Raw genomic sequence first — 14,260 nt, forward strand, 5'->3', positions numbered from 1 at the left:
GTGGATAATTGAGAACATTTGCAGTTATTTTGGTTATACTAGAGAAACTAGTGTCAGGGTCTTCTCAGCCAAACTAATTGGTAAATGTTCAGTACACAAAATAAGTGTAATCACCAACAGCTTGTGAAAGAGCATGTCATAAAGGTTTGTATGTGTGTCAAAATAAAGACTCTAGCATACTAGAACTAGCATACTGAGCCAACTAGACACAAAAGCACTTCCTGCTATTGGTAAACTACCCACTGCACACTCCTACCTCGCTGATAACATTGCGATAACTGTGGTAAATGTTCTCCTGGTGTATCTCATGAATCATAACTCTCTCTGTCTCTCTTTCTCTCTAATAGGCTTTTCAGTCTTAGTGAGTGTAAGGAGTGGATACAGTATATGAAACGTATGAACATAATATCTGCCTGGCAGTGATGAGTATGATGTTCAGTATGCCAGAATAAACCAAAGTATGGAATTCAAAATCACAAAGGATTTGTCTCAGAACATATGTTGCAGGCTTGAACATCACAATTATCCTGTTTAACAGTGCACGCTGCTCCAGTCAAGATACTTTTTAAATGTTTCATCATTGCAAAAAAACACTCACATCTCCCCCGGTACAAGAGTAATGAAAGTCATCACAAAAAGCCTTTAGCTTTGCATGAGCTGTGATCCGAGCTGCTTGTTTGAACTATGATGAAACAAATAGAAAGTTCAGGGATTGTTTGCCTTGACGATAACAAGGAAGAAAGGAAAGTGGTTCTAATTGAGGTGGAGGAGGGCTAGATGCTCTGGGAGTACACCTACACAGGAAGGAACAAATGATAAAGAACGATTTAATATGAGGTAACAGCAGGGTGGAGAGGTAGGAAAGGACAATGAGTACACCTTTAATGAGATGTTAAACATTACAAACCTGCACACTGTGTCACAATAATGCAAAAACTCCACCTTTAACCTTATTACTGTGACAGGTTACCATGGCATTGTTTTATACATCGGCAGTTCCTGACCGATTAGTTGAATAAAACATACAGATCATTCCATCGCAATGCCTCAAATATGCCCAACTCTGTCAACAGGCCCAAACCCAGCTAAGCGGACGGATTATCTCCCCCCAGCCATCGCCTACAGGAATCAATAAGCAGTGATGATTACGCAACACATTTGCAAGTAGCAGGGAAGAAAGGGAAAGAACAGTGGAGAATGAGCGTTTTATTTTAGGCAGAAGAAGAGAAATGGAAGAACCACACAAACAAACATGGGCTCACGAGTGGCGCAGTGGTCTAAGACACTGCATCGCAGTGCTTTGCTGTCACTAGAGATTTTGGTTCGAGTCCAGGCTCTGTCGCTCTCTCTGTCTCTCTTTCTCTCTAATAGGCTTTTCAGTCTTAGTGAGTGTAAGGTTGGATACCTACAACCTTTCAAATGTCACTGGTAGTCCTACCTCTTTAAAGTTCATCTCAGTAAGCATATTACATAACCTAACCCTTTGATGTGGTTATCACACAACCGGTAGGGAAACACATAACTTGACTTAACCATTAAACTTATTTTCCCACAACCCACTGCTGACGAAGTGTGATTTTCAATCTGACTAAAGTCTCTCACTCTTAAATGTTACATCAGTCACAGTCTGCAGGTTCATATACAAACAGAGGTTTCAGGCAGACWTTATTTAAAGTATTGTAGTCATTCATTCTAGTGTACATATGGAAAGTCTGTGCTATTAGCTGGACAGTATTTCATTGTCTGTGTTGATTTTGGAGTCTTGGTCAGTTTGTATTGCATGACCACTAGATGGGGCTGGCCACCAGTAGCAGTCATGTTTCATATATTTCTTTATGTGACTGATTAAATGTAAAGTTACATATCTGAGGCAAGCCATGAAGATGAATAATTTATCATACACATAAATGTCAAATTTCATTTCCATCTCAGAGCCCACATTCATATGAATTGATATTCATTCATTTTCTMTGCCTYAGGCTTTTACGTGACACTTCAATATAATCTCTATAATCATGCAGTCAATTTGAAAATGTGTGTATATATATATTGGACAAATCCCATTCTGTGAACACATTGTTCCCTATGAATGAACACATTAGGATGGGAACATCTTATCTCACTCAAAGTACTGATATATAATGAGGTAGATTTAATACKCTTTGCAAACTTATGCTTGAAAGCAAATCAAATATAAGTGGTAAAACAGAATAAAGAAATATGTAATAATGTCCTAGTCTATCAGCTGGCTGCAAAACAGGATCTGCTGTGGTTTTATTGACCCTAACTGGAGCCGTAAACATAAACGTTCATACTTATCTTGTATGTTGACTCTTCCTGTTGTCTAACCTCATCCACTCTCTCCTTTGTGTCTTCACAGGATGAGAATAAGGCCGCTAAAGCCTCTCTAAAGTCATCCAAGGTGGCAGAGAATGTAGCTGAGGGCTGCTCTGTGGAAGGGGGGCTGGAGCAGATCCCTGAGGAGGGGGGCGAGGCGGCTCTCACTGGCTTCAACTCAGACGAAGAGGTGGAGATCGAGGAGATCATCGAAGAGTCCCGGGCGGAGAAGATAAAACGCTCCAGCAAGGCGCGCGTGGACAACATCAAGAAGGCCTTCTCCAAAGAGCAGAGGGAGAAGAGAGCGCAGAAGACCAAGGACAACCTAGAAAAKACCAAGCAGAAGACCAGGGATAACCTGGAGAAGACCMGGCAGAAGACYCACGACAAGCTRGAGAAGACCAAGCATAGCCTGGARAAGAAGATGGGCAAGCTGGGCAACAAGATGACCCCYAACATGGAGCGGAAGGAGAAGYTAAAGGGCTCCAAGGAGATGTTGAAGAAGTCTCTGACCCCCGACCACACCGTCTACGCCCGCTCCAAGACGACCGTGTACCGYGTGCCGCCCTTCACCTTCCACGTGAAGAAGTTCCGKGATGGAGACGTGGAAGTGKTGCACACAGAGGGCACAGAGATGGTGGAGGTGGCCGAGAATGAGGCCCTGCAGGCGGGAGAGGGAGACGTGGAGGTGGAGGAGCTGGTGAGAGTAGTAGACACTCCAGAGATGGCTGCTGTCCTGGAGTTGGATGAAGAGGAGGAGGAGCTGGTGAGAGTAGACACCCCAGAGATGGCAGCTTTCCTGGAGGTGGCTGAGGACCAGGTGGCAGAGCATCTGATCAGGCTGGAGAATAAGCTCCCTGTGGTGAAGACAAGCATGAAGACAACCAGCAAATAACTCTGTCTACAGGGCCCAGCGGGATTGGAAGAATGATATGATAGAGGGATGAGGAGACAGAGGAGGAGAGTAAAGAAGAGGAGAGAAACATACTACATTTTGATGACAGTGACACAGCATGCATGATAAGGACTGTCGGGACAATGTTCACAATCTATTCATCTTTTAATAAAAATAATAATAACATAATATGCCATTTAGCAGACGCTTTTATCCAAAGCGACTTACAGTCATATGTGCCCAAATACATCTTGTTTGAGAGAAAAAAAGTATTACTCATCAGGAATTACTTTCAATTTAGTATTTGCTGTTCTAGACAAAAAACAAACAAAAAGAGCGTTTAACCCAGGCATTTTTGTTTCTTCCTTACATATTTTCTTGTCTTTTAGTTTGTGAATGACTCTGGTTGGTATAGTCTGGGATATTGCTCGTTGATATAATTTTGTTAATTTTTTTGTTTTGAAATAGAATAACCACAATGCTAATGGAATAAATAGTAGTTGCTATTGTGATTTGATGTCCAATAATTGCTAACGTAGGATATACAGTACATAACAGTGTGTATGGAAATATCCCCCYTGGGCACAGACGTCAATTCAACATCTATTCCACGTTGGTTCAACGTCATTTCATTGAAATGATGTGGAAACAACGTTGATTCAACCAGTGTGTGCCCAGTGTTGGGGTGTCTTGAGATTTTCTGATTTGATGGTCGGTGGTCATGTGATGTGCAGGTCAGAGAAATTAAGTTTTGACAAATGAAGAGTAAGAGCACACACTGGAAACACCAAAGATGGTTTCAACGTGCATGGGGAGAGACACAGGGGACCGTCTTTTCCTTGACTGAAGAGTTTACAGATCGGTTAAACAAATGCTCACAGCCATTTTGAGCAGCCAGATTTCTACTGTATGAGAGGGCATACAAGCTCTGTCAACATGTCAAGGTTTTGAAAGGGCAAGATAGATAAGATAAGGATAAAGATTAAGCTAGTTTTCACTTTTCTTAAAGGAGCACTATGAAGCTTTTATTTCTGATCAACAGTGTGGCCCTAATGGTTAATTGTTTTCATTTTGGAGGACTGAGAGGGAGGGTCACGGCAAATGCAATATTAAAAAGAAGAGGAAAAGACTCACTGATTGGCATAAATGGAACTATTTTTGTGCGTGTGTAACGTTTCAGCCACAATCTTGAGCCAATCAGGGAAAAACTAGTGTACCTTTAAACGATGTTATGGGGTGGATGGATGCCAGGCGTGTAAAGTAATCCTTCTCTTTAATTATTTCTAAACTTTTTCACGTAAAAAACAGGATCGCAACAGATCCTATTTTTTTGTTTTGAAACGGAGAACGAGAAGGGTGAAGGATTAGTGACGACTTGAAAGAGATCTGAATTTAGTTGCATAGTTTTACCTTCCTTTTTTTAAAGAATGTTTCATCAAGTTTCTAAGTTGTACTATATTGTGATATCTGGAAAAGAGTTATCTTTCTCTCAGTTTTTAGTTACCAGTGTAACCACCAAACGACCTGGTTGTTACTAGGGCTGGTCACTGATGACAGGATAATGACATTTTGAGCCGTCTTTTAATCAAAGGTTCCTAGTGCCATCGTTCTGTAGAAGTTAACTTGTTTCACTGTTTTTACATGATAATGTTCATAAAAATTAAAAATAAAAAACATTTTTAATTGTACTGACACACATTGTACAAATGTATGCATGTATGCTCACAGTGCTACAAGAATCATACATGTACTGTACATATATGCTGTAATAAGCACACACATAACTGTGTTAACCTGCCACATTACTGTTCCTCCAGAGGCTTCTCTCCTGGAAGAGGAGTCTGTCTGAGATTGACAGAGCCTTGCTTATTGAATCTATCACCATGGCCACAGCTAACCAGGATATATCCAGCACTTCACCTGGACTGCATTGGGTGCTGTAATTGTGGGGAGAAAAAGGAGAGAATCTTGTAGGAACCCCTCCAGCACATGTCAATGTGCCAGGTGACAGTTAAATGAAAGTCTATAGTGACATGCAGAAATGTAAGTGCTATCCAATTTTGTTTGTGCCGGCAGCAAATTACAAGGGATTGTGAATGACATGGCAATGTTACGAAGGTGAACAAAAAAATATRTGTCTGTTCCTGGACCTCAGTCTCTGTCTATTTKAATTACTTGTCAGCTTTTTTGTGCCTGTGTGGTCTGGCAAGGGTCTGATATAGGGAGATGATGGTGATTAGAATAGATTATTTGAGTTTGACGTGAAGTAAGACCAGTAAATGCAATACAAGCTAAAAGCTGTTGTCTCGTGTTCTTTCTCTACCTACAAGACATGCCTCTGGAAAACAAAGTAGTGAGACTATGCACAGAAGGACTGAAAGCACACAGGGCCTGGCTCGAAGACAGTGCTACAGAAGGCTTTTCTACATGTCTCCATAGCCATCTGTGTCTGACCGACCTTGATGATGGGGCCGTGGTAGGGAGGGGAGGTCTCTGTGGAACACCATTAGGATAATCAATGAGGCAGGAATCTGATTAAGGAGAGTGCTTTCTCTGAGGAGAGTGAGACGGAACACAGAGCGAGGATGTGTGTGTGTGTGTGTGTGTGTGTGTGTGTGTGTGTGTGTGTGTGTGTGTGTGTGTGTGTGTGTGTGTGTGTGTGTGTGTGTGTGTTATCTCTTATACACATCTAGATGTGTATAAGAGACAGATTCCTCTTTGTGCAGTTCATATTTTGTGTGTACTTAATGTTTTTACAAGGCTGAAATGGATTCTCATGACATAAATGCCAAGGCCAATACTGAACACACAGATACATTARAGATTGACTAAGTTTTTGTCAAACACGAGCTAAGTTTACCACCATCTCTAAACATCCCTCATCTCCCCCAATTAACCRGGGAGATTAATAGCATTTCCTGCCTTCTTCGGGAGAGAATGGAGATACAAGCAGTGACCGCTCATCTTTCAACTGTTTAATTTATTTGCCATGTAGTGTARTCTCACAGCATTGTCAGTCAATATGCAGTTCTTTGTAAAATGATCAGACAAACTACTGCAGGTTACCAAGGTTGGGGCCAATTCCCTTTAAATTCCAGTAAATTCAGAAAGTAAACCAAATTACAATTCCAAATGTTCCTAAATGAAAAGCATTTCAGATCATTTGAATTTCAGCGTACTTCCTGAATTGTCTGGAATTGAAAGACAACTGACCTCAACCCTGCAGGATACTGTACATATCCTGATTACAAGTATAGAGAACGTAGCACTGCCATTTTCACCTGAACCGAGATGATGATCTCTCCCTATTGTTATGACAGATCAAAAAATGAAGCTTGCTTTTTCTGTTGAATTAAATTACTATTTTTGTCTAACCACTTATATATCAATAAAAGCTATATGATTTACACCAGACTTTACCACTGTGCTGATTGAATGGGTCAAAGTTCAACCCAATGCTATGTGAATTGCAGCCAGTACAGCTGTATTATAGATTAGTCACCCGGGGTAAACAGATTAGTCACCCGGGGTAAACAGATTAGTCACCCGGGGTAAACAGAGGCCGTTTCATTTTCTTTGAATGAATTTGCATCATAAAGAAGAAACCAACATGTTCACTTTTCCTTGAAAACCATTCAAACCTACACATTGTAAATAATGACATTGCTCCATAGGCCGATGTTACTCCATAATAAACACTGACTAATGATGCGAAACACCGTAAATGAAAGAGAAGAGTGCTTGAGCTATTGGTCATTAGGGATAGAGATTTGAGTCATGCTGCTTCAATGTGTGAGTGAGTTTGTAATGAAAGTAAACATTGTCAACCGTGTTTCTTTGCCTCCGTAGATTACAACAAACAATGGAAAATCTGGGAGTGGAAGAGGATCCAGAGTTGTAGCTACAGTGAGATTAACTCCATCGAGCATGCTTTTTAGTATAGGTTTAGTCCTAATCTCAGGACACCGGTCATATTAATTTGGTTTTCACAGCATGTGACCTGACCTGCTACGATTATGATAACCTCAGTAATGTTTCTACTCTTGTTATTTCCCTGCTGAAAAGGGACACTCAAATTATGCTATTAGTCTCACAATGTACTATAATGACCTAGGCCTATAAGGTTAGCTACCTGAGAGATGACCACTCTCAAATTGACGGGCAATGCCACACAAGAAAAATGTGAACGTTTAGGAGCATAGAAMCCTGTAATTCTTAGGTCCCATGAAACCAAGTAAACATGTTGATCAAATATTTAATTATTGCTGAAGTGTTTCGCTTTCGCCTACATAGATGATGATGAAGAAGAAGACTAGACCCAATTTTTCTCAGTGTAATAATTAATATGCTATATTTCAAATACTAGAATAAAACTGTTTTCAAAGCCTTGGTTAGAGTATTTGTCGATGGCGAATATATGTTGATTTGGGTAAAACAGAAATATCAACGTTGTTCACATTTCTTCTTATTACACTTCTGATGACGTAGAGACTGCCAGTAATTCAGATGACTTCCAGTTCAGCTGTTCTGTTGGGGTTATTTCTTCTCCCGCTGCAAGGTCATGCTTGTACATGCAATTTTCCCTACAAACGGAGGGAGTGTGTTATACACGGAACAGCCTCCGTGTCGAGCGCAATAAACACTACGCCCACAACCTCCCTTTAGCGTTAATCCCGCCTTCTTGCAATATCCTACACAAAGATTGGACGAAATTGTGTACTCGTCATCTGTTGCATCCTAGGTATGTCAATCAACGCTTTCTTGAAGTTTGCCTGCACTCCGGGTGGAATTGGACAACTAGCTGTCAGTGTGTATAGTATTGCGACATTGAAGTAGGCCAACGGTACTGTAGTTCCGATTGTTAGAAATACAGTTTGGTTAAAAGTTCTCGATTGTCCTGTACAATAAGACATTTCGTTCTGGTGGTTTAAGGCTGGTGTCTGGCTACGATTTGACGGGATCATTTTTCTGACACACTTTCTCGTGGACAGCGGGGTGAGTAGGCGGTCGCAGAACCCTTTGCTTTCTATTCTTTATACATCATATTGTGGTTGGGCCATGAGAGTAAAGTTCTAAAAATGTGTTACACAACACATTGTAGTTGTGTGTGGTGGGCGAGCAGGATCAATGTATTATCAGATTGAGGATACACTGCCAATCGGTGAATCTCACTAGACACAAAGTAACTGGAGCTACGTCCTCCAATCGGTGAATCTCMCTCGACACAAAGTAACTGGAGCTACGTCCTCCATGTTATTATTACATAAGTCGCCAAAAGTTTAATCACACTGTTTCGCAAATAGATTAGGCCTAMCAATCGCTGCAGCGGTTGTTGGTTCTACGTTTGCTTTCAAAGGATAGCATACGCYGACCGTTTATGCCTAATTATTGTGATGATGTGCTGGCCATTTCTTCAAAGATGATATTGCACATTTTCTGAAGTTGCAAGTGCAACCATGATGGGATGCTGACTTCGGTCAAAGCCACATCCAGTGGTGCAGGTTGTGATGACCACTCTCATGTGGGCATGTCACGGCCATTTGATCCATCAAACGGTGCTTGGGAAAGTCATCACGTGAACCATGCGTGCCTCCAGGTTTGCAACAACCAGTCTACAGTTTGAGGGATTACAAACACACACAACCAGTGGCGTGTATTAATGGATGCCAAGGGAAGCCCAAAAATGAAAAATAATAAAACATGTATTTCGTCTGTTTCATAATTGTCCTACGCTCAGCCTCTTGCGAATTGAATCTAACAGGAAGAATGCATCAGAGCRATCAAAACAKTCTGGCCTCGCTTGACAAAAWAAGTATAATCAATTAGCCAATCAGCGATGAGCTCAACTGTGAATGGGCCTGGCGCACCAAAACAAGTGTAATGGGAAGCCACGTTGGATTAGGAATCACTCCTATCAAATCCCATAAGTCATTGACTGAAAAACTTGAATTGTTGCATATCGTTGGGTTGTTGTCCTCCTGTGGTTAGTCAGCAAGCTAAAATTGACCCTTGCCTAAATTAGCCATGGATGGAGATAGGGATTTGGACTTGTGGTTTTACTTCATTCTCAGCACTGGCCAATGATGATTATGCTGATTCTGATCCAACTATTAATTCATACATTGYTGTGCCCCTGGCCTTAGAGGATGRAAACTCAATATGTAGCTAGATGTAGAAGGTTAAYGTTAACTAGCTAACGTTGCCCATGAATGGAAGTTAGGCTAGGGAGCAAGCATTTTAGCCAGGTAGCCTAAAATAAAAGCGTGTTCTGTATGACAGTGATGGACTGTTTCGTCAACATGAAAGAGAGGAGGATGGCATTGGCGTTTATCTTCAAGGGTGGGGTGAGTCAAAAAAAAAMWATCKACTTGCACGAAGGCGTGCTCTCWCACACACACAGAAATCAGAACCATGGACAGCCACATCATATTTAGCTTACGTTGATTGGACTAAATTGTTTTTGGTATATTTTAGTTGTCACTGATGATGTTGAAATGGTGCTGGAATAGTGGAGGAAGCTACTGTTTTCTTTGTGATTTGCAGTAACTCTGTGGTTTTAAATCAATAGTTGTTTAGTGGTCTGAAAATGTCAGAAACATTAACTTGCTTGACCATGCTGTAAGTCATGTAGCTGTTTGTTACATGCAATATGCTTTGTGGACTTCACTGGACAGAGGTAGCTATCCGGTTTTGTGATAAAACAAAGGTGTGGTTGAATTTATTCTGCCACTGTGTCTTCTATTGTCTCGGCTTTTGGGCCTACAGTACCAGTCAAAAGTTTGGACACCTACTCATTCCAGGGTTTTTCTTTATTTTTACTATTTTCTACAATAATAGTAAAGACATCAAAACATTTACATTACATTTACATTTAAGTCATTTAGCAGACGCTCTTATCCAGAGCGACTTACAAATTGGTGCATTCACCTTATGATCTGTCTCTTATACACATCTAGATGTGTATAAGAGACAGGCTGTAAGTCATGTAGCTGTTTGTTACATGCAATATGCTTTGTGGACTTCACTGGACAGAGGTAGCTATCCGGTTTTGTGATAAAACAAAGGTGTGGTTGAATTTATTCTGCCACTGTCTTCTATTGTCTCGGCCTTTGGCCCTACAGTACCAGTCAAAAGTTTGGACACCTACTCATTCCAGGGTTTTTCATTATTTTTACTATTTTCTACAATAATAGTAAAGACATCAAAACGATGAAATAACACACATCGAATCATGTAGTAACCACAAAAGTGTTAAACAAATCAAAATATATTTGAGATTCTTCAAAGTAGTCACCCTTTGCCTTGATGACAGCTTTGCACACTCTGGCCCCTGCGGGCCCCTTTTTCTTGATGATGGGCAGCAGCACATGTAAGATAACCCATGTGCCAAATAGCATACAATCCACCTATTTGTCATCATTAGTTGTTTACATAGCATTTGCGAGTGACTATAAAACTGCAAGGTTGTCGCTGATGTTGATCCTTACTTGTCCCATGCTCTACTGACACTGCACCAGGATACACTTACTGGAATAAAGTAATACATTKTCCTGGAATCTCTTCCTCAAATAATGTTTCCATTGTCCAATGTTCTTGTTTCAGCTTTTGCGGTGCTTTTATGATAACTGAAAGGTGTTTCCTGAATATTTTATGTCTAAATATCATAGTTTAAATTGCTGTGTTTTTTTMTTTTTTACCTGGGCCCAGATTATCTAAACATTTGATCCAGAACAAAATTATCCTGTGTTGTGTTCCCTGTTTAAAAAKACAATATTTCAACCAAATGTTATGGCATCATATAACATGATCTGTGTTGTAGCATATGATGTGGTTAGAGATTTGTTTCCATTGTCTCTTAAAACTACATCCAAAAATGAGGACGGACCACAACGGAAGGGGGAGCAAAACACAGGATCATTTTGATCTGGAAAAACTGCGCCGTGGTGACTGAAAAGAAAAGCRACTGCTTACTGCATTGAGTCAGACGTTGATATTGTAGTGAGGTGTAGAAATGTGTTATACTTACTCCCTGCCTGAGTTAGAGAAATATGGGGTTTAACAGTTCACTGCACAACAATAGTACAATGACAACGCTGGTTTTTAGAAAGCCACAGTAACATTATTATTTCTGTTACATAGAAAGCACTAGGCCCAGGCCTAGTTATGTACAGGGCAAGAGGATGTGGCTGCTTTCATGGCCCTCATGACTGACGCTTTCTAGTAAAATTGTTATCTTTAGCTGAACAATGCAGACTAGGTTCCTTGAAAGGCTGATCCCACCTCCCGTACTGTACAATGTACAGTGTACAGTACACCACACTCTTTTAGACAGTGTTTAGACATGCAACAAATGTTTTTATGGTGTAGCCTACCCATAGTGGCTGCAGAGAGATACTGGTGATTTTAAATGAGTGCTGCCTTGCTGCAGTACAGAATGTTTGTTTCCTGTTCTTGAGACCTACAGTTCTCTCAACACAGGCTCAGTGAAAGTCAGTTCATGTTGACTTGCTTCTGTAGGTCAAGGCTGTATAGATCTCCAGGTCTGTCTGGTGTTGTGCCACTGTTCACAAAGCTGTGTTGTTAACCCTGGTGGAGCTCTGTGCTTCTGTGGSTCTCTGTGGTCTGCCTGTGCATTCCACCCCACTCTGTAATGTGAATTATGGGACAAGTGCTGCACAGACAAAAGCTCTGCTCTTTTCAGTTGTGTATGTAGAACTATAGCGAAGCCAGCAATCTTTATAGGTACTGGTAATGCCCACTTTSGATATGATATGAATCAAGTGGTGTCCTTTTCATTCTCTGAGTGTGACTGAGTAAAAAAGAGAGAGGACCCACCATCTCGGATCGTTCTGAAAGCATTTCTGTAGTTAGTAAAAGATACGATTTAGCATTTCAAAAAAATTATTTTGTTAAAGTATAATTTGATCTCTGAAAATTTAAGCAATTTTTTTGCACCCAAATTGACTTTTTTTTCATTTTTTTTTTTTTTACAAGATTCAGATAATAGTCAAATATAGTACCCAACACCAAACTTCTTCCTACCAATGAGTAAGACATGAGAAATCCCCCCCAAAATTGCAAAAAGCTACCCATGGATGCAGGGTCCGGTTGAACAAAGGAAGTTTCTGCTTTTTAGTAGTTCATCTATCTTGTCACCTATATTTTATGGGTTTTGACTGGGTTGTCACCTGTTGCCAAAGAGTTGTCTGTTTTGAGGTACTGTAAATTACAAGCTTAGCTGTTGATTGACTAACATGGGATCCATTTAAGCCCATGCACTTTGTATGACTTRAGAAACTCCAGTAAGAGGAAGTTGAAAGAAAACAACAAGTAATTGAATGGGAAGGTGACAGTTTGAGTTTTGACACATGATGATGAGTCAGCTCAGCTGCTTTGCGTTGTGGTTTGAGTCTAGTTTTTGTACGTAGCACGATCTCATACCAGGGGTGTATTCTAGAGGTCGAACTATTTTATTTTTCAATACCGATACCGATTATTGGAGGACCAAAAAAAGCCGATACAAAAAGGAGAGATTGCCCCATATACTCCCACTGCGACCTGTACCACTCTCGTTGGCTGGCCCTCCTTCATACTCGTCGCCAAACCCATGTTCCAGGTCATCTAAAGACCCTTGCTAGGTAAAGTCCCCCTATCTCAGGGCCGCTGTCCACCTAGCAGCACCTACCTTAGCGCGCTCCAGCCGGTGATATCTCTCTAGTCACCCCCAAAACCAATCGTTCCTTTGACGCCTCCAGTTCTCCCCCCCCTCCCCCCCCCTCCCTCCCCTCCCACCCCCCCCCTCTCTCCCTCCGCTCGCCCCCGTGCCGCCTCCCCTCCCCCCTCCCCCCCGTTGCCCAATGAGACTGGAACGAACTTAACAAAATCTCTGAAACTGGGAAACACCTATCTCCCTCACTAGCTTTAAGCACCAGCTGTCAGAGCAAGCTTCATAGATTACTGGCACCTTTACATAACCCAGTCGTACAATTGCCCAAACAACTACCCTTTTACCTACTGTAATTTATTTATTAATTTATTTATTTGCTCCTGTTGCAACGCCACTATTATCTTGTTCTACTTGCACTTTCTTCCACTGCAAACGCAACCACTTCCAGTGTTTTTTTTAGTTTTTATTTTACTTGCTGTGTTTTCTCACTTCGCCTCCGTGGCCTTTTAATATTTTATATTTTTTATACATATAGTTGTTTAGCCTTCACCTCCTTATCTCACCTCACTTGCTCCATTGTATATGACTTATTTTCTTTTCACTGTATTATTGACATATGGTTGTTTTTTAACTCCATGTGTACTATGTGTTGTCTGTATGTGCTCGAACTGCTTTGCTTGTATCTCTTGGCCAGTCGCAATTGTAAATGAGAACGTGTTCTCCGAAGTTTGCCACCGTTCAAATAACGTTAAATAAATAAAACTAAATTTAAAAAAAAGCAGGTTCACACTGAGCACATGAGCACATGTGACAGACGTGACAGAGTCTGGAGACGCCGTGGAGAACGTTCTGCTGCCTGCAATATCCTCCAGCATGACCGGTTTGGCGGTGGGTCAGTCATGGTGTGGGGTGGCATTTCTTTGTGGGGCCGCACAGCACTCCATGTGCTCGCCAGAGGTAGCCTGACTGCCATTAGGTCCGAGATGAGATCCTCAGACCCCTTGTGAGACCATATGCTGACACATGCACATTTGTGGCCTGCTGGAGGTCATTTTGCAGGGCTCTGGCAGTGCTCCTCCTTGCACAAAGGCGGAGGTAGCGGTCCTGCTGCTGGGTTGTTGCCCTCAATAAAGGGAACACTTAAACAACACAATGTAACTCCAAGTCAATCACACTTCTGTGAAATCAAACTGTCCACTTAGGAAGCAACACTGATTGACAATAATTTTCACATGCTGTTGTGCAAATGGAATAGACAAAAGGTGGAAATTATAGGCAATTAGCAAGACACCCCCAATATATATATATATATATATATAAATATTATTATTTAAAAAAAATGTAATCAAGCCGATTAATCG

General features: G+C 41.2%; 2 protein-coding genes across 3 annotated transcripts in view; both read left to right on the forward strand.

Annotated features, from left to right (window-relative positions):
• The window catches only part of LOC111980944 (caveolae-associated protein 1-like), a 38,162-nt gene extending 34,418 nt beyond the window's left edge, over positions 1-3,744 (forward strand). The window contains exon 2 of the mRNA XM_024012020.2: positions 2,381-3,744. Within this exon, the coding sequence (XP_023867788.1) occupies positions 2,381-3,232 (852 nt within the window). The 3' untranslated portion in view covers positions 3,233-3,744. The remainder of the gene's footprint in view (positions 1-2,380) is intronic.
• Positions 3,745-8,038: 4,294 nt separating this feature from the next.
• LOC111980873 (signal transducer and activator of transcription 3) overlaps positions 8,039-14,260 on the forward strand; it is a 26,631-nt gene continuing 20,409 nt past the window's right edge. For both annotated transcript variants that reach the window (XM_070449170.1, XM_024011918.2), the window contains exon 1: positions 8,039-8,227. The gene's annotated coding sequence lies outside the window, so the exon portion shown is untranslated. The remainder of the gene's footprint in view (positions 8,228-14,260) is intronic.

The sequence above is a fragment of the Salvelinus sp. IW2-2015 genome, linkage group LG20, assembly GCF_002910315.2.
Source record: "Salvelinus sp. IW2-2015 linkage group LG20, ASM291031v2, whole genome shotgun sequence".
NCBI classification, from domain to species: domain Eukaryota; kingdom Metazoa; phylum Chordata; class Actinopteri; order Salmoniformes; family Salmonidae; genus Salvelinus; species Salvelinus sp. IW2-2015.